Consider the following 23144-nt stretch of genomic DNA (forward strand, 5'->3'; position numbering starts at 1 on the left):
ACGATACAACAACAATAATACACCAGAAAGGAGCCAACAAGAGCAACAAAAAATTTGAGAGGGGGATGCGACAAACTGTGTCGCATCGTAGTTTCCCCAAACTTTACAGCTAGAGCTCGTGGTACACAAAGTTCTCATCCACACCGACCAAGCTCTGGAGAGATGTGTAGCAATGATCCGACTGAAGCTGAACCACACCACTCGCCGACGCCCACTCCCGCTTGATCGCCGCAAGGTCCTTTTCTGGAGCAATCTCCACGACATCATCATCCGCATCATCTGGATGAGTGTCATTCGATCCTGCTGCTGCCCGGTGCAAGATCTGCCCATGGTATTCCATCTCCCAGTTAGAGACAACGCGCGCGAGCAGATTCAGCTGATAGTCGAGACTTCCCGCGTCTATGGAGCCCTGCGGGCCTGACGGCGACTCGCACTGAAGCTTTGACTGCCTGAACANGCTACGGAGTTTCTCTTGCTTTATGCTCACCACATCACCTGCCTCCGTGACGTCAGGGACGATGGTGGTGGCCGCGGTAGTGTCACCTGCAGCCCCATCGCCGGGGCGAAACTCCATGATGCGGCACGTGTAACCCTGATCAACGAGGAACGCTGTGCGGTGTGCCGCATAGGCCATCTCCACAGTGTCAGTACTGATGACCGTGTAGAACCACGCGTCGACGGCTTTCCCGTTGCTCGCTGTGGCTTTTGGGCGCAAGATCCTGCCAAGGCGTTGCGCCTCCTGACGCCTGCTTCCGCCGTGGCTAGAAACCTGAATCACAACGTTGGCGCTAGGGAGGTTGACGCTGACGTCGCCCACACGCGACAAGCAAATGACATTCAACTTCGAGGTGCTCTGAAAGTCCGAGAAGATCATCAAGCGTTCACGGTGGGGCGTCTCCCCACAGATCACAGGGGCGCGAAGCAGATTCCCGTACTCCTTGAGGAGCATGAGGTGGTCGCAAAAAACGAGTATCTTGGACGACTCATTGATGTGCCTTCGTACCAGCTCAAGAACGCAAAGCATCTTGTTTGGATTTGCGGCAGCCAACATTACCAGCAGAGGCATCTTCCGCTGCTGTAAAGTTTTATCCTCACCACTCCGTTCCATGTACTCAAGGCTAAACTGCCTCGTCAATGGTGTCATGACTTCGATGCAAGTTACATTCGCCAGGTATCCATTAGACGCCAATGTTTCCCACGACATGTCGTAGAGCTTTGGTCCCACCAAGTGAAAGAGATCTCGTATCTTTGCGTCTTCACGCACGTATGTTGCTGTAAGTCCCACCACACCTCTCGCATCAACAAGGCTCAAGCTCTCCTTGTATGCCTCCGCAGGCATGACATGGACCTCGTCCATGATAAGAAGGCCGTATGGTTGGAATAGTTTCTCCTTCGGGTTTGAACGTCGCCGCTTTTGTCGCCCGTCGTCTGAGGCGCCACTTGCGCGCTCCGCGTGACGCCGCATCTGGGCTTTATGTGCTGTCACCAGCATGCTGTAGGTGGTGAGAACAACATCGATATCATCTGTGATTTCATCCTTCTGCTTCGCAGTTAGACACGCAATGCGTGCGGCACCCTCCTGAGTGGACTTGTGCCTTGTAGCAGTGAAGGCCTCTTCACTTGTATCAGGGGCGAAAATGTTAGCAAACTCCAATATATGATTCTTCCACTGCTCAACACTCACGCTTCCTGCGCAGAGTATCAATGTCGGCTTCTTCACCTTGCATAGTAGCATGACTCCAACAAGTGTCTTACCGGCGCCACATGGAAGGACGATGCAGCCACTACGAAGAGATCCATCAGCCGCGGCGGCGTTGACCGCATCGATTTGATACGGGCGCGGCTTTGTCTGCGTCTTCAGCATGACATTGACGTTGCGGATACCCTCATCCCTTTCGTAGTCGTATTGTTGCTGAAGTGGGTAACCAAGCAGAACACATCGTTCTGCCACAAGTCTTGCGACAGCGCGGCTCCGCAGCAGAACAAAAGGACGAGCAGCGGCGGTAACGATCTCGTATGGTGCAGCACATAGTGAACGCACGACAGCATCACCTAGGAGCGTCTCAGCGGTCGCAAGGTTTTCGCACTCGAGAAAAGTCCGTTGATCGTCAATGACAATACGGGCGAGATTGTAGCGGCTCATGCAAGTCTCGATGAAGGTGGACACGCGTGCACGACGCTCCCTCGTCCCCTCCTCACAAAAGCCATAGACATAATCGTCCAGAAACTGTATGACCTCGTAGGCTGGGATGCTGCCAGAGACAGTCGTGCCCAGCGAGAAGGGAGTCATACGGTACTCCTGCATCAGCGAGGGCCGAGACGTCGGCTCCGCGATGGTGGCAAGAAAGGGCTGTATCACGTGAAAGGAACTTCGGAAAGCCTCCACAAGGAGCACCACGCACCCTTCCGCGGCAATGCGCTCCTCCAAGAACAGGCACTGAATCCCCCGCTTCACCCCAGGCATTAGATTTGCTTTTGTGTTGTTGTTGTTTTTTGTATACGTGTGCGTGTGTGTTTGTACAAGAAGAAGCTCAACGGAAAAAAAAAAAACCTAAAACTCCGAGCCGCAAGCCATAAACACTCACCTGACGGCTTCTGACGCCTCTACCACACTGTTCCTCTGGCAACGCCCACCCCTCTAGCTGCCACCTCTGCGGTCAATTGTCGCAATGCGTCACGTCAATCCCCCACGCCTCCAGAGGTGCTAGCTCTACATGGCCAAATCCTAAAGAAACGGCAGCGGCAGCAGAAGAAGAAGAAAAGAAAAAGAGAATGTCGGTTTGTCATGCACGGAAGACCGCAGTACCTTTCGCACACCATTCATAAGCCATTCTTCTCGATCGCTTCCATTTTTTTGGTCCATTAAATGAAAATAAAAACAAACGTGCGTGCTGCAGACGGCTTACTCCTCCGGGTGCCACGCGCCCCTGACGGCCCTGCTACCGCGGATGCGACCGGTGCGGCGGGCGGCGATGAGGCCGACCTTCTGGCCCGGCGGCGCATGGCGTGAGACGGTCGAGGGGTGGCCGATGTGCTGATGGTTACCACCACCATGGGGATGCTCGACGGGGTTGCGGGCAACACCACGCACCTTGGGCCAGCAGTTGCGCTTGCCGCGGAAGCGGTAGAAGGAGTTACCGGCCTTCAGCACGGGCTTCTCAATGCGGCCACCGCCGGCAATGATGCCGATCATGGCGCGGCAGCTGCTGGGCACCGTCTTCTTCTGCCCGCTCGGAAGCTTCAGGCGCGTGCGGCCCGTCTCGTGGTTGTGCGAGATGATGATGCAGTAGTCACCCGATGCGCGCGCGATGGTGCCGCGGTCACCGACCTTCGCCTCCACGTTGCAGACGATGCAGCCCTCCGTGATCTGCCCGAGCGGCAGGACGTTGCCGATGGCGAGCGGCGCCTTGACGCCGCAGAGGACGGACTGGCCGGTGAACATGCCTTCCGGCGCCACCATCAGCTCCTTCACGCGGCGGTACTTGTAGGGGTGGCGGAACTCCACGCGAGCGAGCGGCGCCCCACGGCCAGCCTCGTGCTCGATCGTTTTGACGACGCCGCGCATGAAGCCGTGGCGCTCAGCGTAGTCGAGAATGCGCAGCTTCGCGGGGCCGAGGCGCTTGTGGCCGTGCAGCTGGTAGATGGACCCGTTGCCCTTACGGCATGTCAGCACAGTCTTTCCCATGTTTGTCTTCTTCGCGGAGTAGCACGCTGTGAGAGTGTGCGAGTTAGGTGAAAGAAGACCAACAACAAAAAAAGAAGAAAACGAGAAGGAAAGTAGCCGTTTAAGTTAAAGAGCCGTAGTCTTCTTGTTGATGCAGACGTCGTCTGTGCGAAGAACGCAGAAGTGGAGCTCAAATAGTCACATGTACAGAAACACACGCAATACGACAAAGGGAAAAACAAACTGGGAAATACTCCGTTTTCTTCACTGTAAAACAGATGGGGACTGATTTACCGCATAGCACATCCCCCTGTCGGCTATAATGATGGCAACAGCAAAAACAATGTCAGCACGGCAGAGAAGTGTGAGGCACTTTATTTTCTTTTTTTTTTATTCTCTTGTTTGGTTCGCTTTTCTTCCTACTCGTTATCTGAAAACGTACACTCATCAGAATTTCTCCCTGGATTAAGCGCCTCTCTATCATTTGGAATAACGCTAACAAGGGGAAACGTCAGAAAAGCGTTCGCCTCCTTCATCTCCGCTTCGAAGGTGGTGAAGCTGTCGAGTGAGGAGATATAGAATCCGAGCGCCATCGACGTGTCGAATTCAGTTGCCAGCAGCATGCGCCTTACACCCACCTGAGCCTTCAGGTCATCCACCGATGTTGGGGCCGTTTTAATGAAGTGTGGGTCCAAGAAGAAGACATCGTCACCCTGATGCCCGTAGAGATAGTACGCCTCTGCGCGCCGCCCGCCGAGAATGCCGATAGAGCTCTCCATGTCAAGGCACCGCGTCAGCAGTCGCGCGTACTTTGCCGAGACGCCGCCGAGCCCCAGCATCACTGGGATGAGCAGCACTACCTGAGCCGACTGCCGCAGCAGCTGCTCTACACGCTGGGCGCCGACCAACCGGTCGCTCACAGCGAGCACCACCGGCCCCGTGCCGCCGGCAGCCAAGTGGGTCGCACTCAGCCGGCTGAGCGTGACGGCCAGCGGTGTCGGCCCAAACCACTTGCCGCACGCCACGCCGTGCTCCACGCCCTCCGTCGTGATGGCGTGGATGCCAAACGGAGCCTGAGGCACGTCTCGAAAAAAAGCCTGCGCCTTTTCCCTCAGCTCCTCTGTGTTCGTGCCGTCTATGCGGGCGTTGCCGTTGTTGAAGAAACGCATCAACGCGTAGCCCAGCATCATTTGCCCTGCCCGGATCATGCAGCCCCAGCCGTGGTCCGTTGTCGCGCCGTTGGCCAAGGGTATGAATCGGTTGCGATACGAGAAGTAAAGCAACCTCTCTGTTCCCTCACGCACCCAAAGCGCCGTTTCGGTTCCACTATGCCTGCCCGAACCTACAACACGCGTGTCTTCATTCTCCTTCAACGGCTGATTCTTGGACTGAAATTTGAATATGAAGTTGTACGCCAGCTTCAAAATATCACCGGTATCACAGCACGGCACCCCGGCCGCCCCGGCGTCCTCCCCCGCCTCAGTCACGCTCATGCAGCTCCCACCCCCCAGCAGTAACAACTACACGAAAGAACCGCAAAACCAAAAGAACCACGAAAGAAAAAAAAAAGGCGAAGGGGTGAACAAAAAAAAAACAATCAAGTGCATAAAGCATGTGCATCGCTATTAAACCACGACAGTGTAAGTATCTGGCCAGGTTTTTTTTTGGCGTTTAGAAGGAAAAACAACAGTGAGGGAAAGAGAGTATGCACGTTTATGTGAATGTGTGTGCGTGGGCCTCCTTGTAGAAGGAGGGAAAACGATACTCCCCGGTGCACTACCAGAGGCGTTAACTTGTGAAGATCCACACGTGTTCATCTGCCTCACGCCCGCCCCAGTGAACAGGACGTGACAAACCCCAGCGTGTCGCCCACGACGCACACACCGCAGCCCAGCACAGACCCGCAATTCACAACAGACTGATGTCCGGTGGCCTCACGCACGCTACACGCCACGTCAAGCGGCGGCACATCGCCGTCCTCCGCCCCCTCCTCTGGCGGCTGCTGCTGCAGCAGCGGCAACACATCCCACACGGACACCTCGCCGCAGACAGAACAGGTCACCAGACGGTGGTCATCTGTCCACGTCACGACGCAGAGGCCGTTCGACGCGTGGCCTGGTGCGGCGAGTACCTCAAAAACGCCGTCAGCATCATCCACTGCGGCAATGGAATACATGCCATTCGCCCTCCCGATGGCGACAAGGTTCTCGAAGAAACCGCACGCAGTTGGCAGCGGCGGGTTCACCACCTGCCCACCCGTCGACACCAAGTCGTCCATCACGCAGAAGCGCTCAGGTGGACGCAGCGGGTCCGCGTAGAGTGCGCCGTGGCCGTCCATGCCAACGGCGCACAGCCGCCGGCCGTCATCCCCGTCTTGCAGCAGTCCAAGGCCGCAGCAGTAGTTGGGCAGTGAGCCAAATGACGGCACTGGAAGCTCCGCCTCCACAGCAAAGTATCGTTGCGACAGGTGGTTTGTTGGCGCACACAACTTCAGGTCGAACGGGACAACGGCGCCGTCCTCATCCGCAAAAAGCGTCGATGTGGTGCCAGATGGGTGTGCACCACTCAGGAACGTAACGGCTTCGCAGGGGTGCTCGTAACACTGCACCTTCGCGAGTTGGCGAAGGTCGTACGTGGTGACAACCTTGTCGGACAGCACGGCGGCCAGGTGCAGGTCTGATGCGAGAAGCAGCTCTGTCGCCTCTGCGCCATCCCCCTGCGCGGTGACCGCCACGGTCGCGTAGTCTTTTCGCCTCAGCCGCGTGTCCCACAGCGTGACGGTGCCGGTGCTGTCGACTGTGGCGAAGGCAGTCGGCGCCGTCGCTGATGCCGCAAGTGACATCACGCCACATCCTGTACGCCCCAGCACCTCCATCGAATGCTGCCGCAATAAATAAACAAAGCGGGTGCCCGCGACACNAAAAAAAAAAAACGCCAACGAGGCAGAAGAAAGAAGAGCAAAGAAACAACGGAAATGAAATCTGTGACTCCCAACACACGAGCGAAAGCATCAAAAAGACCAGACGCACACGATGAGGCGTAGTGGCATCTCTGTTCTCTTTTTCATATTTTTCGGCGGCACCGACCAAAACACTCCGCGTGCGAGAGGCGAAACAAAAGACTCTATTGGAAAACAATAGGCATGGCGAGAACGTCCACAATCAAAAGAAAATAAGGGGCGCTAAAAAGTCTCCCCCTCTCTACTTGGTCGGGCTCCCCCCTCCCGCCCTCCCTACACACAATCTCCTTCACATGTCATATCTGTGTTGCATTTTTTCTCGCGCACGGCGACACACACAGACATATATATAAATATATATAGTAAGAAAAGTGAGGAGGAAATCCCGAACATCTGGAAAGTCTGCTGATAGGCAGAGTGCTTCTTAGTTGTGGCAAGCTATCGGAAGACGAAATGGCACAGGGTCCATTTTTTTTTTTGCTTGTCCTTCCTGCCTTCACATCGGCTGCTACCCCGTGTTATTGTTGTGAGTCTGGAAGAGAACAACACCACTGAACACAAAGAAATAAACATGCTGAATGTAAAACAAAGAGAGAGAGGAAGTGAAGGGTGAAAGCACTAAACGAAGAAAAACAAAAAAAAAACCAACATCCCCACACAAAACGGTGCACTTTCCTTCTCAATACGACGCCCGGACGTGTTGTGGCGCGCAACAGGTAGTAAAGTGTTCCTAAGAAGATGGAGGGAATATGAGCCGCACGGCCTCGTCGGTGTTTCCACTCGTTCGGCGGAGCGCCCGCTTCGCGTTTTCTTTCGTCACGCCGAGCTTTACGAGCTGCTGCACCTCGTGGTCGAGCGACGTCCACCTACCGTCCTTCCCCTGAGGTGGCTTCACTCCGACGTGCTTTGACACGCCGCCGTGAAGCAGGCGGGCAGCCGCCTTCTGCACGTCGCCGCTGTAGTGTGTCAGCACGAGCTCCGCCTGGACGCGCGGGAAGCCCATCCCGAGCAGCGTGTACACCTTTGCAGTGAAGTCACTCTGCGTAGCGGCACGGCGCCTCGCCTCATCAAGGGCGGCGCCCAGCTTCAGCGTCCCGATAGTGCTCTGCAGCCGCTCCAGCTTGACGCGGTTCGACTGCTCCTTCAGCATCTTGCGTGTCACCGCCGCCACCTCCGCGTCGGACATGCCGTGTTGCCTCAGCTCCGCCTGGCTGCACTGCGAGAGCCGCTCCATTGTGGTGATATCGTTACTGAGAAGACATTCCACCACCGATGGCCCCACTTCCGCCTCCGCCATCACGCGCAAGAAGGTGGATGGAAGCGTTCCGTCAAGACGCTGTTTCTGTATCTCCGTCACCGCGGCGAGGGAGTCCTCACGCGAGGAGAGATAGAGCACAATGTCAATGAGAGTGGAGATATCCAGCGTCGGGAACAGTGTGGCAAGAACCTCCACCCACTCCATATCATCCGAGGTGATGCCTTTCTCCGCAATTTCGGCCATCTTGCGCTCGCGCTCCTCCTTGGCAAGGCGAAGCTCCTCCTTGCGCCGCTCCTCGGCGATGCGCTTCTCTTCCCGGTAGGTATAAATCCAGCGGATCAGAAACGGCACGCAGCGTCGCATGAGCCAGCCCTTGCGGCGCAGCAGAAGCCGCTCGAGTGAGGACCAAACCTCCGCGCGGACGAAGACCTTTGTGTGACCGATAGCGTAGTTGGGCTTCTTCCAATTGTACAACCGCTGGTAAGTGGCGAGAAGGTCCTCCGCAGCGGCCCGATAGTTTTTCTCCTTGTACAGCTTTACCGTCGACCGCATCGAGATGAGGTAGAAGTAGTGGCAGAAATATTCAATAAGACGACGCACCGGGTACCCCTGCCGCTTTAGTGCGATGGTCTGCAGCACGCCCGCTGACTCCAGTTGGCTGCCAACAAGGCAATTGTCAAGCGCGTCCGGGCTAGCCTCCATGTTGGGCTTGATACAACGGATGAATTGCGTCTCTGTCGACTCCAGTTCCGCCCGCAGCACCACCAACTGCTCTTGAAAGTGGAGCGCCACCGTCTGCTTGCGCCTGTTGGCCACCGCATCTTCTGTCAGTAGGGTTTGGATAAACGGATCAGCGGACTTGCGAACACACTGGTACGCCTCTTCCTTTATACTGTCAGTGTTCTTCTCCAGCCACTCCTCCGTGTTGTAGTTCACAAATGCGGCATAGTGGTTAACACCAAATTGATTAGGCACAGTACTCTTGGGCTGCACAAAGTATTCGTTTTTATTCGCCCACTGTTCCCAGAGGTTGTGGGTGAAGCGCTCCACCGAGCCTCCCTTGAAGTGGCACTCCTCATCGAGCATTGAGAAGATGCCCGTTTTCTTCTGGTCGAACATCTTGACGCATTCGGAGTTGTCAGGGAAGACAATCTTGGGGATTTCTATGCCTTCACTGAGACATTCCGCCTCGTCATTGACGAAGGTGTATTTGTTGTAGTGATTCTGTAAGGCTTCGTTCGCATAGTTGATGCAGATCTGCTCAAAACTGTTGCGTGTGAAGTTTTCAAAGCCGAATATATCGAGGAGGCCAATATACTTGCACTCCGTCACGTCGCCCTGCGGGTCGATGGATTTGTTCACGAACTCAACGAGGCGGTCAAATACACCAACGTAGATGGCCTTGCAGAAGGCGCCGCGCAGACCCTCAGCCTCTGTTTTGTTGGCGAGGATTGTCACGAGGCTGGTGTGGCTCTTCACCAGGAAGCACTCCTTGAGCAGCTCGGGGTCCACCTGCAACAGGTCGCACGCGATGCGGAACGGTTCATCATCGACGATTTGCGCCTTGTCATTCTGGTCCGACTCAAAGCGGAGCTCAAGCAAGTGGAGGATGCTCGCCAGGACCTTAAAAATGCTCTTCTGCACGCTCGCAGGGATCTCAATGGCAGTGAGGGCGCGACGCACGTTTTGGAACTCCCTTGCGTCATCCATCGGCCTACCGTCAATGCCGCGACGGTCGAATGTGTTGCCCCCGCTGAGGCACTTGTAGTCACGGGCGGTCTTGAGGCCACCAAGCTCCTTTTTCTCCGCAGGTGTGAGTCCCGCGAGCATCTCGTAGAAGATGTGGTAATTGCGTTCTCCAGCGGACTGCAGCAGGAGACGGCTCTTCTCCAGCAGGTATGTGACCGTCTCGCCGCCCACCATTACGCCGGAGCTGGTGTCAAAGTAGAGTTTGATGTATTTACCAAAGCGAGAGGAGTTGTCATTGCGCACAGTGCGGGCATTACCAAAAGACTCTAGCACTGGGTTGCTCCACTTCAAACTCTCCGCCACCTTGTCGGCGATGCTCCTCTGCACAGTGTTGCTGCTGTGCATGTAGCTCAACTGGCCGAGGTACGCGATGAGCATCTTGGCGTTTTCCGTCTTGCCACTGCCGGACTCGCCAGAGATGACGACGGACTGGTTGCCAAGCCCACGCACGACGATCTGCGTGTAGGCCTTATGTGTGACCTGCCAAATGTGCGGCGGCAGCAGTTGTGTCTCCATCGAGTTAAGGTACTTCTCCCGGTGTTTGTCGGAGTTGAACTCCATGAGCTGGAACGGGTTAACGCTGAGCACCATCTCGCCCATGAGCGAGTACTGCTGCTTCAGCTGTTCGAAGCGCTGTTTGATGCAGTACAGCGTGGTGGCCACGTGCAGGTCGCTCAGGTGGAACAGGTCGGGGTCTTCCGCGTCAAAGCCCTGCTCCATGTAGCCGTGCACGTGCGTTAGCGGCACCGTCTCCTTGTGCCCGGTCTCCGCGTCCTCCACCTGCGCCTTCTTCTCGTTCTCGAGCACGCCGGTGACAACACCGCGCAGCCATCCCTTCTGATGGTGCTGGTAATACACCTGTTGCCTCACCACCACACGCTCCATTGCTTATTATCACTTGTAAAATTGAATGTAGGTTGCAGTACTGCGCTGTCCTTTTGTGTTTATATCGTAACACGTGTACAGATTCTTATGTTTCGTTCCTTGACCACTTTGTCTTGTCTTACACAAGTCTATCTGTTATCTCCTGTACGTTAGGTGTATCAGATCCCTTCTTCTGGTATGTCCTCCTTCTCTTCCTGTTGCTTTGTTGAACTATTCTTTTTTTTTCTTCTGGCCGCCCCCGTGGGTGTCGCACTGAATCTAGTCTGCCGACCCGTGGATGCCACAACCAAGACGAGACACGCGAGCGCAAAGACACATGCATGAGAGACAGGAGGATGCACACCCGCCACGGCAGGCAAGGAGGAATGCCTCACACATTAACGTCAACATCGAGCAACGAACGGGACATCGGGAGGGGGGAAAAGCCACTAAAATAAACGACACACTAAAAATCTATACAACCTTACCGCTTCACAATAAACACTACAAGAGCAACTGCGGCAACAACACCGCCCAGAATTAACAGCATGAGGCACAACGTTCCTCTGCAGCAACTCTGGCGGCGACTGGCGGTCTCCAGCTGCTCCCTGCCAGCGCCGACACTCTGTGCCGCTGCATTGACGTTCGTTGCGAGTCCGTCGAGACCCACTTGCTGGTGCTCCAGCAGCGCTGCAAACTCGTCTGTGGCCTCTTTTATTTCGGCAACACCGGCTTCAATGGCCGCAGCCTCTCGGCGCTTCTCGCACTGAATCTGCTCCTCCGTCAGTATCTCACTGACGTCGATTTGCCGGAAAATCTTCTGCTGCTGCTGTGCGTGTGGTGGAAGTCCAGACGTGCGGGGGACTCCGCTGCGCCGCGTCCCGCCGGGATGGTCTTTCATGGCTCGGTGGTCCAAGTCTGGCATGCCGTCTTCCACTGGCACTGCCACTACAGATGCTGCGGGTATCACGATACACTTTTTTGCGCCTACAGCTCCTGCTCGCGTGGCTGCATGTTTTTTTTTTTNAACGAGGGTGCCCCACGGACCACCCCCACCACGAGAACAACAGCAACAATAGTAACAACAAAAGTTAGAGTGAGAGAAAAACAAATAGAGAGCCAAGCAATAAAAAAAAAAAAGCAAAGTAGCACGAGATAATTTAAGTGGAAACTATACCGCGAAACAGGTGAAGGCACTTACACGTCAGAACAAGCCCCAGCGTACGGTCCAGCAAGTCATCTCTCCTCTTTCTCCATCTTATCCTTTCACTGCAGCGGTGGCGAGAACTAACCCGCTATTTGGAAGCAGCAGCCTTTAGTTGTAAGCCCTTAAAGTAGGCCATATTTGCCTCCGCATCCTGGGTATGGTGTAGGAGCATTGCTTCAACCCATTTTACGAGACCCAACTGTTGCTGCTTTGACAGGAGTAAATCCTTTTGCTTAGCCAAGCGCAGCGATGTGGCCGATGCGCAGAGCAATCGTGCATGCCTCGTACGAACACATGCCAGATACCCTGGTGTGGGAAGCGAGATTGGGCTGCTGTACGCCACGCGGTCCTGTGAGACTACTTCCTCCGTTACCTCCGCCATCTGTCGCTGCTGGTGGAAGGCCTCCTCGTCGTGTCGGATCGCCAGCTCCTCGCTCCGCTCGGCGATGGTGTCCCGCACACGCTGCTCAAACTTCTCCAGTGCCGCTGCGTCAAGCGAGTTTTCCGCCTCCAGAAGCTCATCGGCCGCGGTAAAAACAAACGGGACGAGTACCACCACGCCGTCCTCTGTATTGTTGTTCGACACATACTGCACAGCGGGGGTGTGGTTGTTGGCACCTTTGCAACGACGTCCCGACCGCACCGTCACGAGCCGCACGTGCCGCCGGAGCACAGCGCACGGGCCGTATGCCTTTTCAAGGTTCGACGGGGGGTTCACAACGCCCAGCAGGATGAACGGCGTGTCCCTGCCTACCGGCACTGTCGAAATCACCGAGCCTTTTAGATCCAACCCGGGCGTCTGAGCAAGCACCGCCTCGAAGGCCTCCACGTCGTGGGGATTCTTAACTTGGCGCGCAGGCTCCAACACCAGCACCTCCTTCCCTACCGCGTATCCCTCCATAGGCTCCAACGCAGCTACTGGAACGGTAAGTTTCACCGTCTCTACCGAAACACGAAGTTGGTGTTGACATTGTTGTTGATGTCCTACATCTTCAAGACGGGCCTTTTTGATCGCGTTCTTCATGTCATGACCCTCATCGGTATGAGAAATGACGGACGTGAGACGGCACTCCACACAGACGCTCTCCGGTGAAGCGGGGTCAACTGCCGTCACATGCACAATTTTGTCGGAGATTGTGGTGTCACCGAACGGCACAGGGAGCGCGAGGTAGTAGCAGCGCCCAATCATTTTAATTGCTTTGGCGAAGGCTGTGCCGTCTGCCGACGACGACTGCCCGTTACCGCCACCTCCGCTATTCTTGTACGTAAGAAGAAGCGTGGGGGCCTGCTGCGTGATGGTGGTCGTAAGCGCGCGTATCAGACGCACCCCTCCATCAGCCACCAGCACATGCTGGCCGTCGCGCAGGCGGATGAGGTTGCGCACCTCGCTGAGGTCGTCAATGTCGACGTGGCGACTGACAAATGTCCCGTACGCACCGTCCATGGCGGCAAGGGAATCCGGCGCGTCATAATCGACAAACTTCACACCAGGGAAGTCCGCATCTGCGCAGAGCGGTTTGACAACCTTTGAAATATCGCAGATCGTGACTCGGCTGCCCTCTTGAAACAGACCTTGTGAAGACGCCTTCCGTTGGTGGTGCAAACTCCGCTGCACCTCCACCTTCATCCGCCGCTTCGCCTCCTCGGCTTGGACAAGAATCTCACCCAGCACCTTCGCCCGAACCTCGCGTTCCAGGCGAATGCAGCTTGGACAAAGCATCGTCTTGTGCTCCAGTGTATGATTCTGATGGGTGGCCTCCGAGCATGTCGTTGTCAAAGGGCCCAGGCACCGCGCGCACTCCGTGACAAACTCCACTGCACATGGAATATCCACGTCTGCACAGTACCCCTTAAAAACATGCCGAACGGTTGCATATATGGGCTGCATGGTGGCTTGATCTATGCCGATGACGGTTGCATGAGAGCACCGCAAGGGGTGCTCAACGACTTCGAAACAGTTGCACCGGTCCGAACAGCTCTGTAGGCACTCGTGGCCGCACGGCATATGTGTTTGACAAGAATACGGGCAGCTCACATGCGACACCCGTGGGTGGCACGGTCCCATACATACGTGCCCTTCCCTCTGACACGTAAATGGCTGCAGACACAGTCGCTTGCATGTCCGAAAAAAAGGTGTAATGCCATGCTCCAGTTGCCGCTGGTCCACGTGCTTCGGGCAGCACAAAGGAATGCGGTGACCCACCAGCGACGGAAATTTCGCATCACTTGGAAATTTCATTGTCTCATCGAATGAAATAGATGGTGCCTCCTCTTCAAGTTTCATCACAAATGTTTTCCACTGCGGCCAGTGGACAGTGAGGTGGGGGGAAGTCCATCCAGCATCTGCAATTAGAATGAAGGCGCCTTTTGCACTGGCAATTGCATCTCCAATAAATTGATCCTGCTGCATTACTGCGGGCAAGTAACGGCTGCTGGGCGGGAGGGCGAGGAGGTAGAGGACCACCTCGTACTGGTGCACAACATGATCCCGTGCATTCATTGCAGTCACTTCATGTGGCCCCAGGACTGTTGGTAGTCCAAGTTCCTCCAGCGCGCCACCCTGCGCATCATCCCTGGCGCTCTGCAAAGCGGCCGCCAGCTGGTCCCGCAGCCTGACTTTCGCCTCGCCAGGAACAATGACCGCCACTTGTGTCAAGTCCGCGCCATTTTCGTGAAACCAGCGTATGAGATTGACCACTTTCTGCGTTTCACGGGTCTCACGCTCAGTCTCTGTGGTGATCTGATGCGTCCAAAACCAAAGTGGGACCTGCAGCCCCATCGCCAGCGCCCGCGATCGACCGGTGGGCCCGTTGTACAGGAAGGAGGTAATCGCCCGCTCCAATCTAGAGCACAGGACATGTGACTTTTTCTCCATTCCCCTTCACGGTTGAGCCTTCACAGCTGTGTGTCTTCTACTCAAACAAATGAACGGAAAACTAAATTGCGCAATGAAGGCAGAATGACACCAACAGACCAGAGAAGCAAGAGCCCCACAGCGAGTGCGTGAGAGAGACAGAGAAAAGAACTGCCGCCTAGCACGTGCACCTGTACCTGTGAGGCGCTATGCGTCGCCGCCAGTATGGCAGTATAAACCAAACTCGAGTGAAGAACAGCAGCACTGGAGCTGCCCACAAGAAAAAAAGAAGCATGGCACACAAACACACTGACTTCAAAACAAAGACATAAATATATATATATATATATATATGGAAAAAGGGAAGGGCGGTTACTTTCGTCTTGAAAAACGATGATGGTTCCCTCAGTCACGGTAGACGCCAAGCGGTACGCCGCTCTCGTTAACGGACACCCGCCCATTTTTGGCAACGGGGTATACAGCGTAGCCCTCCCGCTCCACGCCCTTGCCGCCGCCACGCGAGTGGCCTCCAACAACAAGTAGCCTCGTCTCATACTCGTCTACCACCCGTAGCAACCGCCCAATCTCGCCATCCGCAGCGCGGTTCTCGCTGCTCAGCTTATCACACAGCACGCCAAGTTCCGCCGATCGTTCACGCTCCTTCGAGGCATCCACAACAGCATCCAGCACACGCTTTTTCTCCAAGTTGACAGCGCGGCGTGCTTCCCCAATAATCATTTTTAATTCACTGACCTCCGCCTCCAAAACAGCATTCCTTCCTCTGAGCGCAGCCAAATTATGTTCTTCTCTCATCTGAAGGGAGGTCAGAGACACTTGCAAATCACTTAGTGTGCTACTAGCCTCGATTAATTCTTCACGCTGTTTCTCATTCTCTGCACACAGTTTTTTAATATCATCTAAAGCGGCAGCTTTGCTCTCCTCAAGTTGTTCTTTCGCACTCACCAGGGACATATTCTCACCCTGAAGACGCTCCATACGCAGAACAAGATCCCCGTTCTCATCTTTTAGGTGGCTATTCACTGCACTCAGCTCCTCCACAACCGACCTCAGATTACTGTTTCCTCTCCTAAGATCGTTGTCAACCTCGCAAAGCTCTTTTTTTTCAGCCCTCAGCTGCTCAACGTCCTTCCCGAGGTGATTGACGTCACCGCCGAGACGCTCATTCTCAGCGCTGAGGCACGCGTTTGCCTCCTTCAGCTTCTCAGCCTCCGTGCTGAGCGTTTGATTTTCAGCCCGCAGCTGCTCAACGTCCTTGCCGAGGTGATCGACGTCACCGCCGAGACGCTCATTCTCAGCGCTGAGGCACGCGTTCGCCTCCTTCAGCTTCTCGGCCTCCGTGCTGAGCGTTTGGTTTTCAGCCCTCAGCTGCTCAACGTCCTTGCCGAGTTTTTGGATTTCCCCTTGCATGGCGTCACTTTGTTTTTGTGCTGAACTTTCGTTTTCCAGCATCTCATTTATGCTTTGTTGGAGTTCTGCAGAGTGCTGCATTTGGTACTGAGTCTCCTCTGCTTGTTGCATGTTTTGGCGCAATAACTTTTCGTTGTCGTCTTCTATTTTTTTGAGGGTCTCTTCGATCGCCGCAGCGTCATCCTCCACCTTTTCCTTAGCCCGTTTTGCCAGCTGGAGGAGCTGCTGGAGGTCGTCGATCTGTTCGTGAAGGTGCGACAACTCCTCGTCGTTCACTGTGGCAGCCATCTTCGCGTTGTTGAGGGCCTCCTGCATGATGCGCTCCTGATGCTTGGAGGCAATTGCCTCGCCCTGTGCCTCCTTGAGGGCGTCCACTAGCATTTCGTTTTCCTTCCGCAACGTGCTGTTCTCATCGCGGAGGCTCTGGAGATGCTCCTGATCGCTTCTTCGCACCTGCTCCGTACTCTCGTGCAGGTCGCGGATATCGCTCGCGGACTGCATCATCTGCTGCCGCTCCACCTCGAGCTGGTGGTGAAGCTTCGCAAGGCGCCTCTCCATGTCGTCACGCTCAGCAGCAGCTGCGTCGCGCTCCCTCTTGATGGCGTTCATCTCCTCCTGTAGCGCATACGACACCACCCCCTCCTCGCGGCGGCGCTGGTTTGCCCGGTAGAGGCTCTCGAGCTCGTCCAGTGTTAGTGCTTTCTTCGACGTGTCTTCCTCCATCACGTCAGAGCGGTGGAGGATGCGTGACGGAGAGCGGCCACCGCACATGCTTGAGTGGTTCGGCGACATGTTGACGTGTGACTTCTGCGGCGGGTCGCAATGAAGTATTGGAAATGACTGCGGGTGCCGCTGCTGTTGCTGCAGCAGTGGCTGCGAGGGCTGATGGCGCAGTTGCGGGGCGTAGAGGTGCGTCGGGGCGTCACACTTGGGGCAGTACGATAGCATCGTGAGCGTCCCGCATGCCGTGCACTGCGAAACGTTGCTCATCTCGCTGCGGCTGGCGTGATGAGAGAAGCAAATACAGTTGGGTTGTTGTCGATAAAAGCGGATGAAGAGGCGTCAGCCAAGAAGCCTAGAAACGAAGGCCGAGCCCTCGTGGTTTTCACACCCTCCAAGAACGGAAGATGGGCAGAGAGGAGGAAAAACAAAAGAACTCGGGTAACACCGGGCACCCCCGCCCCCGCTGAGAAAACCGAAGGCCACGCGTTGTAGATACGGCAGACACTGCAAAGCAACGACGCACGAATGTGCAGAGGGGAAACAAAGGGGTAGTGGTACAGACACACAGACACACAAAAAGGCATAGTCTTTCACGAGGACGATTTCTCCTCATCGGCATCAACAAAAGTTGTGCAGCCCCTAGACACGAGCCTCTCGCGGAGACGTTGCACTTGATTCTCCAGTACACGACAACGAGCCTCTAACCGTCTGTTGGCCGCTGATGAGTCATGCTCGCTACCACAGCCACTGCTGCTGTTGGCGGAGCTCCCCCACGCTCTCCCGTCGCACGTCGGTGGTGGCCCCGCGGCCTCCGCTGTCAGTGCAGCACTTCGCAGAAAAGCGCCAAACGCGCCCGGCAGCACTGAAGCGCGGGGCGGCTTTCCCGTGTTGCTAAACCGCAGTGGCGTTCCGTCATCACCAAAGAAACCACCGGCAGCAGAGCCCGGCGACCCAACATCGCTTGTCGACAGGTTCACACACCTTGGGTTCTGTCTATCACCCTCTAACTCACGCAGCGACACATCGAGATGCTCCCGAAGGCGGTGCACCTCCGCCAGCAGTGACTGTTGCTCTATTTCTGCAATGCCCAAACGCACTTCCGTATCCTCAAGGGTGGCTCGAAGCTGTTTATTTTCTTCGATAAGCTCTTTTATTTTGCTTGTTCCCTGCATACGATGCTCTTCCATTGTTCGCACCTGTAACTGCAGCTGGTCCCTCTCCGCGCTGACTCTTTCAAGCTGATCGCAATAGAAGCAGTACTTCGACTCGGCAAGCGCCAGGCGGCTATCAAGACTCCGGTGGGGTGACACCGAGTCACTCGATACACGCAAACGTCCACCGTTGTTGTTGCTGGTATTGTGATCGCCATATCCAGGACGTGGCGTGAACTCCTCCACGTGCTGCCTGCCCCCGTCACTACGGCGTAACTGCTCGGGCGTCTGTGCCGCCTCGGCGCCATTGTCGTCGGGGGTGGCAGGCAAGGCGTACGGCGCGGTGGTGGCGCCGCACTTCGGGCAGCCGCCCCGCATTGTGACAGTTTGACACTCCGTGCACCGATTGATGTGCGCCCACATTGCCGCTGCTCCAGAGTGAAGGAAGAAAGAATCAATAGAAAAGTCTTTTTGTTTTCTCTTCTTTTACGTCCAGAGCTGGAAGATTCGAAAAGAAAACAACCAACATCAGGCAAGTGCTCACAATTCCACAATACAACGCTCTACTCCGCTCTCTTCTTCACTTTGAATTGTGGTTCTGGTATGTGCGAGTTATTTTCTTTCCACTTAAGAAATGTATTTTTCTTTATTCGTGCTTGTATCTTCTACACGGATTGATGCCTCAACACCGCCACCACCACCACCGTCGCTACACGCATGGACAGTGAGCCCATTCATTCAGCAGCAGCCATATCGGTCCAGTGCAGCCTGCAGCTCGGTGGGCAGCTGCGCACACGCGTCCCTCCATTGGTTTCTGTAGCGCTCGAGGAATGGGGCGACGCCCTGCGCAGCAAGCAGCTGCTTCTGCTCCTCGTCTACCGTCAGCGACGCGAGCACAACTGCGACGCAGCGCACCGCATCCACTCCACAGTTCGATTGGGTGAAGTCACTCTGAGTTGTCAAGAGATGTATGAGGGTTCGAATGGCATTGGCGTTCTCCGTGCGATCCACCCGCATCGGTATTCTCGTCAGCAGCGCCGGCACAACAGACGGAAGGGGCACGACGGAGGGCGAGAGACACCGAACCATCGAACAGGTAGCTGACACGGCATTGTCAACGGCAGCCGGTATCTCGTCGCTGCTGCTGGCGATTCCCCAGAGTGCATGCAGCAGCGGCCCTGTGGCGGCCTCACTGTCGAGATGTCCCGCGCAACTCTCCACGAATGTGCGAAGGAGGTACGCACAGTTCGCCTTCACAGAGGATTCATCTGTCGACTCAATGAGATGCAGAGCGAGGCGGATAGAGTGTTCAAGGTACACATCCGAAGACGGACCAAGTGCCTCCATGATCGTTGCGATGCAACCCGTCGCCATGACAACATCCTCCGATGGACGGTCGTCCGCGGCGTACGGCAGCAGTAGCGGCAGAATCGTGTCGCTGTATGCCCTGAACGATGGGCCGTAGGCCTTTGCGAATGCCTCCACCATGTCGCAAGCCGCGTCCATCAACACCCCATCGTGATCCTCGCCAAGTACCACCTCTCCACCAGAAGCAGCATTAGCACGGCCACCTGTGGTATCATCCTCCTCGTCCTCATCATCATCCTCGGCTTCACGTTGGCAGGGCAAGCTTTGCTGAAGCATAGCCTTCGCAGTTTCCACAAACACGTCAACGTTCTCAGTAACTACCTGTGGACCAAAGAAGTTGAACAGTAGCTCATAGGCGTCACAAGCCGCAGCAACAACCTCCTTGTCCGAGTCCTCCTGCATGCACGGGAGCAACATATCATTGGTCAAGGTGTTCAGCAGCCGACGAGCGTATGGTGTGAGTGTGTCCTGCGACGTCGACTTCACCACCGCTGTAGAGCCGTGCGCCGCCATCGTCAACTTCGCGAGGGCCGTGAGTGTGCTGCAGCGGATACTGCTGTGAAAGTGCGTGTTAAGCTCGGTAAGCGCCGCCCAGCATGTATCGATTCGAGCGGTCCCAAATTCAGCTAAAAGCACTTCCGCACAAACACCAATGCAGTAGATGGCGCTGCTCTTCTCCTCAACGTCTGCCGTTCGCACACGCGCGTGAATCTCCTCCGCCTCGCTTTCCTCATCCTCCTTGTTACTTCCATTGCTGTGATTGTCGTCGTCATCGTCAGCAATGTCAAAACCTCGCATACCTCCTTCAGCCAGTAGGTGCTTGTTCTCGTAGTGTGTACGGTCCTCGTGGACTGTTTGCAGTGCACAAGCGATAGAGTCATCGAGGTAGGGGGCAAAGTCACCGCGCAGCGTCTCACAGAGGTTCGAGAGAAAGCCGAAGCTCTGCTCCCGAAGATCGGCCTGGCGTGTACGGAGGTTGTCGACAACGCGCTCCATGAAGAAGGGCAGGTACGGCAGGAACGCCTCCTTCCCAATGGCGTTTGCGACGATGCCAACCGCCTCTGTCGCCTTGGCGCGCAGCAGAATCGTCTCGGGCGACGTCATTGTGAGCGGTGTCTTGAGAAGCTCGAGGCAGTGCGTCGCATGTGCTTGAAATGATGGGCAGCGGGTGGTGGCCAATGACGAGATGACGCCGCAGAGCTCCTTCTGAGTGTCGAGCGAGCTGCGGCCAATCGCCTCCAGCACGGCCGGCAGCACCAGCGGCACATACGGCTCCACGTCCTCAGCAACGTTCTCGCACAACGTGTCGAGCGCGCCCGCCACACGGCGGCGGACGCCGTCAACATCGTCGCGAAGCAGCGGCACAAGCATGGGGAACAGTTGCTGGTGGTGCGTAAGGATCTCCGGCTGCAGGTGTAGACAGAAGTATGTGAGGGCAAACGCTGCCGCCTCGCGGGGCACCGGGCTCTCGTCGTGCAGCAAGTCGTGCGTCAGTTTCAAAACGTACTGCACGCGGCGCCGCAGGTAGCCGGGGTTTCCCTCCGCCAGGCAGGCAAGCGAGAGAATCCCAGCTTTGCGCTCGAGCGGGCTGGCGTGCGGGTTGTCGGACACGCGCGATACAAACGGCAGTAACGCGCCGGTGAACAACTTGGCAGAGATTTTGGTTGCCAGCGTGCTGAGGAGGCGACCGGCGTACATGCAGGGAGGATTCACATGCAGCATCTCCGCGTCATCGTCATCGTTGCCGCTATCTTCGTCAGCATCCTCCACGTGGGCCACCTCAGGCAGCGAGATGGTGCCGTCCTCACCCATCACTTGGACACATGCCGCAACGATCGGCTCGAGTAGTGCGTGCGACACAAACTTCGGTTTCATGTTCACGAGGCTGACCAACATCTCGCTGCAGTTTTGTCGGACGCGGGGTCTATTCGCCGTATTGACGAACACCGTCAGCACCGAGAGGGCCATGGTGCGCAGAAGGCCTTCGTGCCTCTTTACGCTGAGGTCCTCGACGAGTTGCTCCAGCAGATCCAGCACATCCACGCAGAGGGTTGTCTTGGCCTCTACCGCACTGTACTGCGCGAGTAGCTCCAGACAGCAAGGCACAAGGCGTTGCAGCAGCTGCTCACGCTCTTGTCTCTTGTCTTCTAGAAACGGCAACAGCGCGCCCACCGCCTTCAGGGCAGCCCGCTGCACCCCATCGTCAGCGTCTGTCATGCCCCGAAGAACGGCCTCAGCGACAAGCTCACTGAGACTTTGGCCCTCGCCTAGCACCTCAGCAATACTGTACGCGAGCACCATCGCCAACTCGCGCATATCGGCGCGTGGGTCATCGACCGCCGAGCGGATCGCCTGCTGCAGCTCCGGCCACCCCTCCTCACTCTCAAGGGCGTCAGCCTTCGCCAGGCGCGACACAAGGTGCGCCACGGCAAAGCGCACCACACGCACAGGCTCGTAGCCGAGCTGTGCGAGCAGAATGCTTTTGAGCTCCACCCTCGACTCCGCCGGGATCGCGTGCCACAGCGAGAAGACCTTTTTGCGAAGAAGCACGGCAGCGAGTTGGCGAACCCCGGGGGCGACTCCCTGGACGTCCTGCAGCACGCGCACCAGCAGCATGAGCGTGGCGGGCGTGGAGAGAGCACGCACGACGGCCGCCTCCACACTGCGTCGCTCAATGTTGTCGGTGGAGTGCAGGATGGTATGCAGCATGCGGTGCAGCTCCTCAAGGCCGAGGCCACATTCAGCAGCCGTTTCCGCCATTCCTCCTTATTTCTTCTCTTCTGGCGCCATCCGCGCAACGGCAATGGATAGCCAGCGCGGGGGAGGGAGAACAAAGAACAAAACAACACAAAGGGCATACGGCGACATGTGCAGGTTGTGGCAACAGGGCAAAAGCCGCATTGATCGCTGCCTCCAAACTGGCATTTGCTTTTGTTTTAGGTTCTCATCCCCTTCTTCCAATTCTTCCTCCTCCTCTTCCTCCGAGCATACCGGTCTATCCCGCTCGTGTTTCCTTCCCCCACCTCTCGTGCACGGAGCATAGATAGCCATCTTATCACCGGCGAGTCACACACCGCCTCGCCCACCAAATGCGCGCAGCGGTTAGAGAGAACAAGAGTGAGAGTTAAAAAAGCGGCCGGGGGCCAGAAACAGACGGCGGGTTACCACCCAGGCCGTCACCGCCCCCTTCTCATCCTCGTTTTCCTTTTTCTTCGTTTTGCTAACGTGTTGCATGACTGCATGCGCCGCGGGCTCCGCTACCGCGAGTACATGGCGACGATGCCGAAGATCATGCAGACAAGGTATGTGACGAACAGGACCACATCCACGGCGAGGTGGAAGTACGTCTCCACCTCCAGCCTTCCGATCTCCCGCCACAGGCTCGTTGCGTCCACGAAGACGGAGCCGCGGTAGATGCGCCACGATATGAACAGCAAGGCCAGCAGAAAGGAAGCCGGCACAACGACGCTATTAAGAAAAAACATGGCGTGTATCACCTGCAGCACGCGCAGTGCAACGTACACCTCCAACACCGGGTTGGCGGTACGGTCGCACTCCATCACGCTGAGGCACTTATCGCNACCTGCAGCACGCGCAGTGCAACGTACACCTCCAACACCGGGTTGGCGGTACGGTCGCACTCCATCACGCTGAGGCACTTATCGCGGCAATCCGCAATAGTGAGGGCGTACATCATGGAGAAGATGAGCATGATCAGCTGTAGCAAACCACACGCGACCCAGGCGCCAATAAAGTGCAGACAACTCAGTAACAACGCCACAATGCCGAGGCAGTAGGCGAACAGAAAGAAGTACGCCCGCTTCCGCTCCCCCGCAGTATGCTTCGCGGGATTTCGGAGTGTTTGCCACACCTCCTGTTGCTGTTCAAGTACACGCATTGTTATCCCTCCTCTGTCTCG

The 23144-nt window shown here is 56.2% G+C and overlaps 12 protein-coding genes across 12 annotated transcripts; all 12 read right to left on the minus strand.

Moving 5' to 3' along the window:
• Positions 1 to 109: 109 nt before the first annotated feature.
• DQ04_00031060 (DNA repair helicase and transcription factor protein) lies at positions 110 to 2464 on the minus strand (the record flags this gene model as incomplete). The annotated part of the gene is made up of 1 exon (XM_009307899.1): positions 110 to 2464. The coding sequence occupies one exon, from the start codon at positions 2462 to 2464 to the stop codon at positions 110 to 112; it is 2355 nt and encodes a 784-aa protein (XP_009306174.1).
• A 438-nt stretch (positions 2465 to 2902) lies between these two features.
• DQ04_00031070 (60S ribosomal protein L2) lies at positions 2903 to 3685 on the minus strand (the record flags this gene model as incomplete). Its single annotated transcript, XM_009307900.1, has 1 exon — positions 2903 to 3685. The coding sequence occupies one exon, from the start codon at positions 3683 to 3685 to the stop codon at positions 2903 to 2905; it is 783 nt and encodes a 260-aa protein (XP_009306175.1).
• A 398-nt stretch (positions 3686 to 4083) lies between these two features.
• Positions 4084 to 5157, minus strand: DQ04_00031080 (AUT2/APG4/ATG4 cysteine peptidase; the record flags this gene model as incomplete). The annotated part of the gene is made up of 1 exon (XM_009307901.1): positions 4084 to 5157. The coding sequence occupies one exon, from the start codon at positions 5155 to 5157 to the stop codon at positions 4084 to 4086; it is 1074 nt and encodes a 357-aa protein (XP_009306176.1).
• A 329-nt stretch (positions 5158 to 5486) lies between these two features.
• Positions 5487 to 6539, minus strand: DQ04_00031090 (putative ubiquitin-conjugating enzyme; the record flags this gene model as incomplete). The annotated part of the gene is made up of 1 exon (XM_009307902.1): positions 5487 to 6539. The coding sequence occupies one exon, from the start codon at positions 6537 to 6539 to the stop codon at positions 5487 to 5489; it is 1053 nt and encodes a 350-aa protein (XP_009306177.1).
• An 814-nt stretch (positions 6540 to 7353) lies between these two features.
• On the minus strand, positions 7354 to 10515 carry DQ04_00031100 (putative myosin heavy chain MYA2-related; the record flags this gene model as incomplete). The annotated part of the gene is made up of 1 exon (XM_009307903.1): positions 7354 to 10515. One exon carries the CDS (start codon positions 10513 to 10515, stop codon positions 7354 to 7356), a length of 3162 nt encoding a protein of 1053 aa, XP_009306178.1.
• Positions 10516 to 10978: 463 nt separating this feature from the next.
• Positions 10979 to 11419, minus strand: DQ04_00031110 (hypothetical protein; the record flags this gene model as incomplete). Its single annotated transcript, XM_009307904.1, has 1 exon — positions 10979 to 11419. One exon carries the CDS (start codon positions 11417 to 11419, stop codon positions 10979 to 10981), a length of 441 nt encoding a protein of 146 aa, XP_009306179.1.
• A 370-nt stretch (positions 11420 to 11789) lies between these two features.
• Positions 11790 to 14576, minus strand: DQ04_00031120 (hypothetical protein; the record flags this gene model as incomplete). The annotated part of the gene is made up of 1 exon (XM_009307905.1): positions 11790 to 14576. One exon carries the CDS (start codon positions 14574 to 14576, stop codon positions 11790 to 11792), a length of 2787 nt encoding a protein of 928 aa, XP_009306180.1.
• Positions 14577 to 14960: 384 nt separating this feature from the next.
• Positions 14961 to 16973, minus strand: DQ04_00031130 (rhoptry protein; the record flags this gene model as incomplete). Its single annotated transcript, XM_009307906.1, has 1 exon — positions 14961 to 16973. The coding sequence occupies one exon, from the start codon at positions 16971 to 16973 to the stop codon at positions 14961 to 14963; it is 2013 nt and encodes a 670-aa protein (XP_009306181.1).
• Positions 16974 to 17296: 323 nt separating this feature from the next.
• Positions 17297 to 18235, minus strand: DQ04_00031140 (hypothetical protein; the record flags this gene model as incomplete). Its single annotated transcript, XM_009307907.1, has 1 exon — positions 17297 to 18235. One exon carries the CDS (start codon positions 18233 to 18235, stop codon positions 17297 to 17299), a length of 939 nt encoding a protein of 312 aa, XP_009306182.1.
• A 360-nt stretch (positions 18236 to 18595) lies between these two features.
• On the minus strand, positions 18596 to 21985 carry DQ04_00031150 (hypothetical protein; the record flags this gene model as incomplete). Its single annotated transcript, XM_009307908.1, has 1 exon — positions 18596 to 21985. The coding sequence occupies one exon, from the start codon at positions 21983 to 21985 to the stop codon at positions 18596 to 18598; it is 3390 nt and encodes a 1129-aa protein (XP_009306183.1).
• A 497-nt stretch (positions 21986 to 22482) lies between these two features.
• DQ04_00031160 (hypothetical protein) lies at positions 22483 to 22710 on the minus strand (the record flags this gene model as incomplete). Its single annotated transcript, XM_009307909.1, has 1 exon — positions 22483 to 22710. One exon carries the CDS (start codon positions 22708 to 22710, stop codon positions 22483 to 22485), a length of 228 nt encoding a protein of 75 aa, XP_009306184.1.
• A 74-nt stretch (positions 22711 to 22784) lies between these two features.
• DQ04_00031170 (hypothetical protein) lies at positions 22785 to 23123 on the minus strand (the record flags this gene model as incomplete). The annotated part of the gene is made up of 1 exon (XM_009307910.1): positions 22785 to 23123. One exon carries the CDS (start codon positions 23121 to 23123, stop codon positions 22785 to 22787), a length of 339 nt encoding a protein of 112 aa, XP_009306185.1.
• Between the last annotated feature and the right edge of the window lie 21 nt (positions 23124 to 23144).

The sequence above is a fragment of the Trypanosoma grayi genome (assembly GCF_000691245.1).
Source record: "Trypanosoma grayi strain ANR4 Tgr_3_V1, whole genome shotgun sequence".
NCBI lineage: Eukaryota > Euglenozoa > Kinetoplastea > Trypanosomatida > Trypanosomatidae > Trypanosoma > Trypanosoma grayi.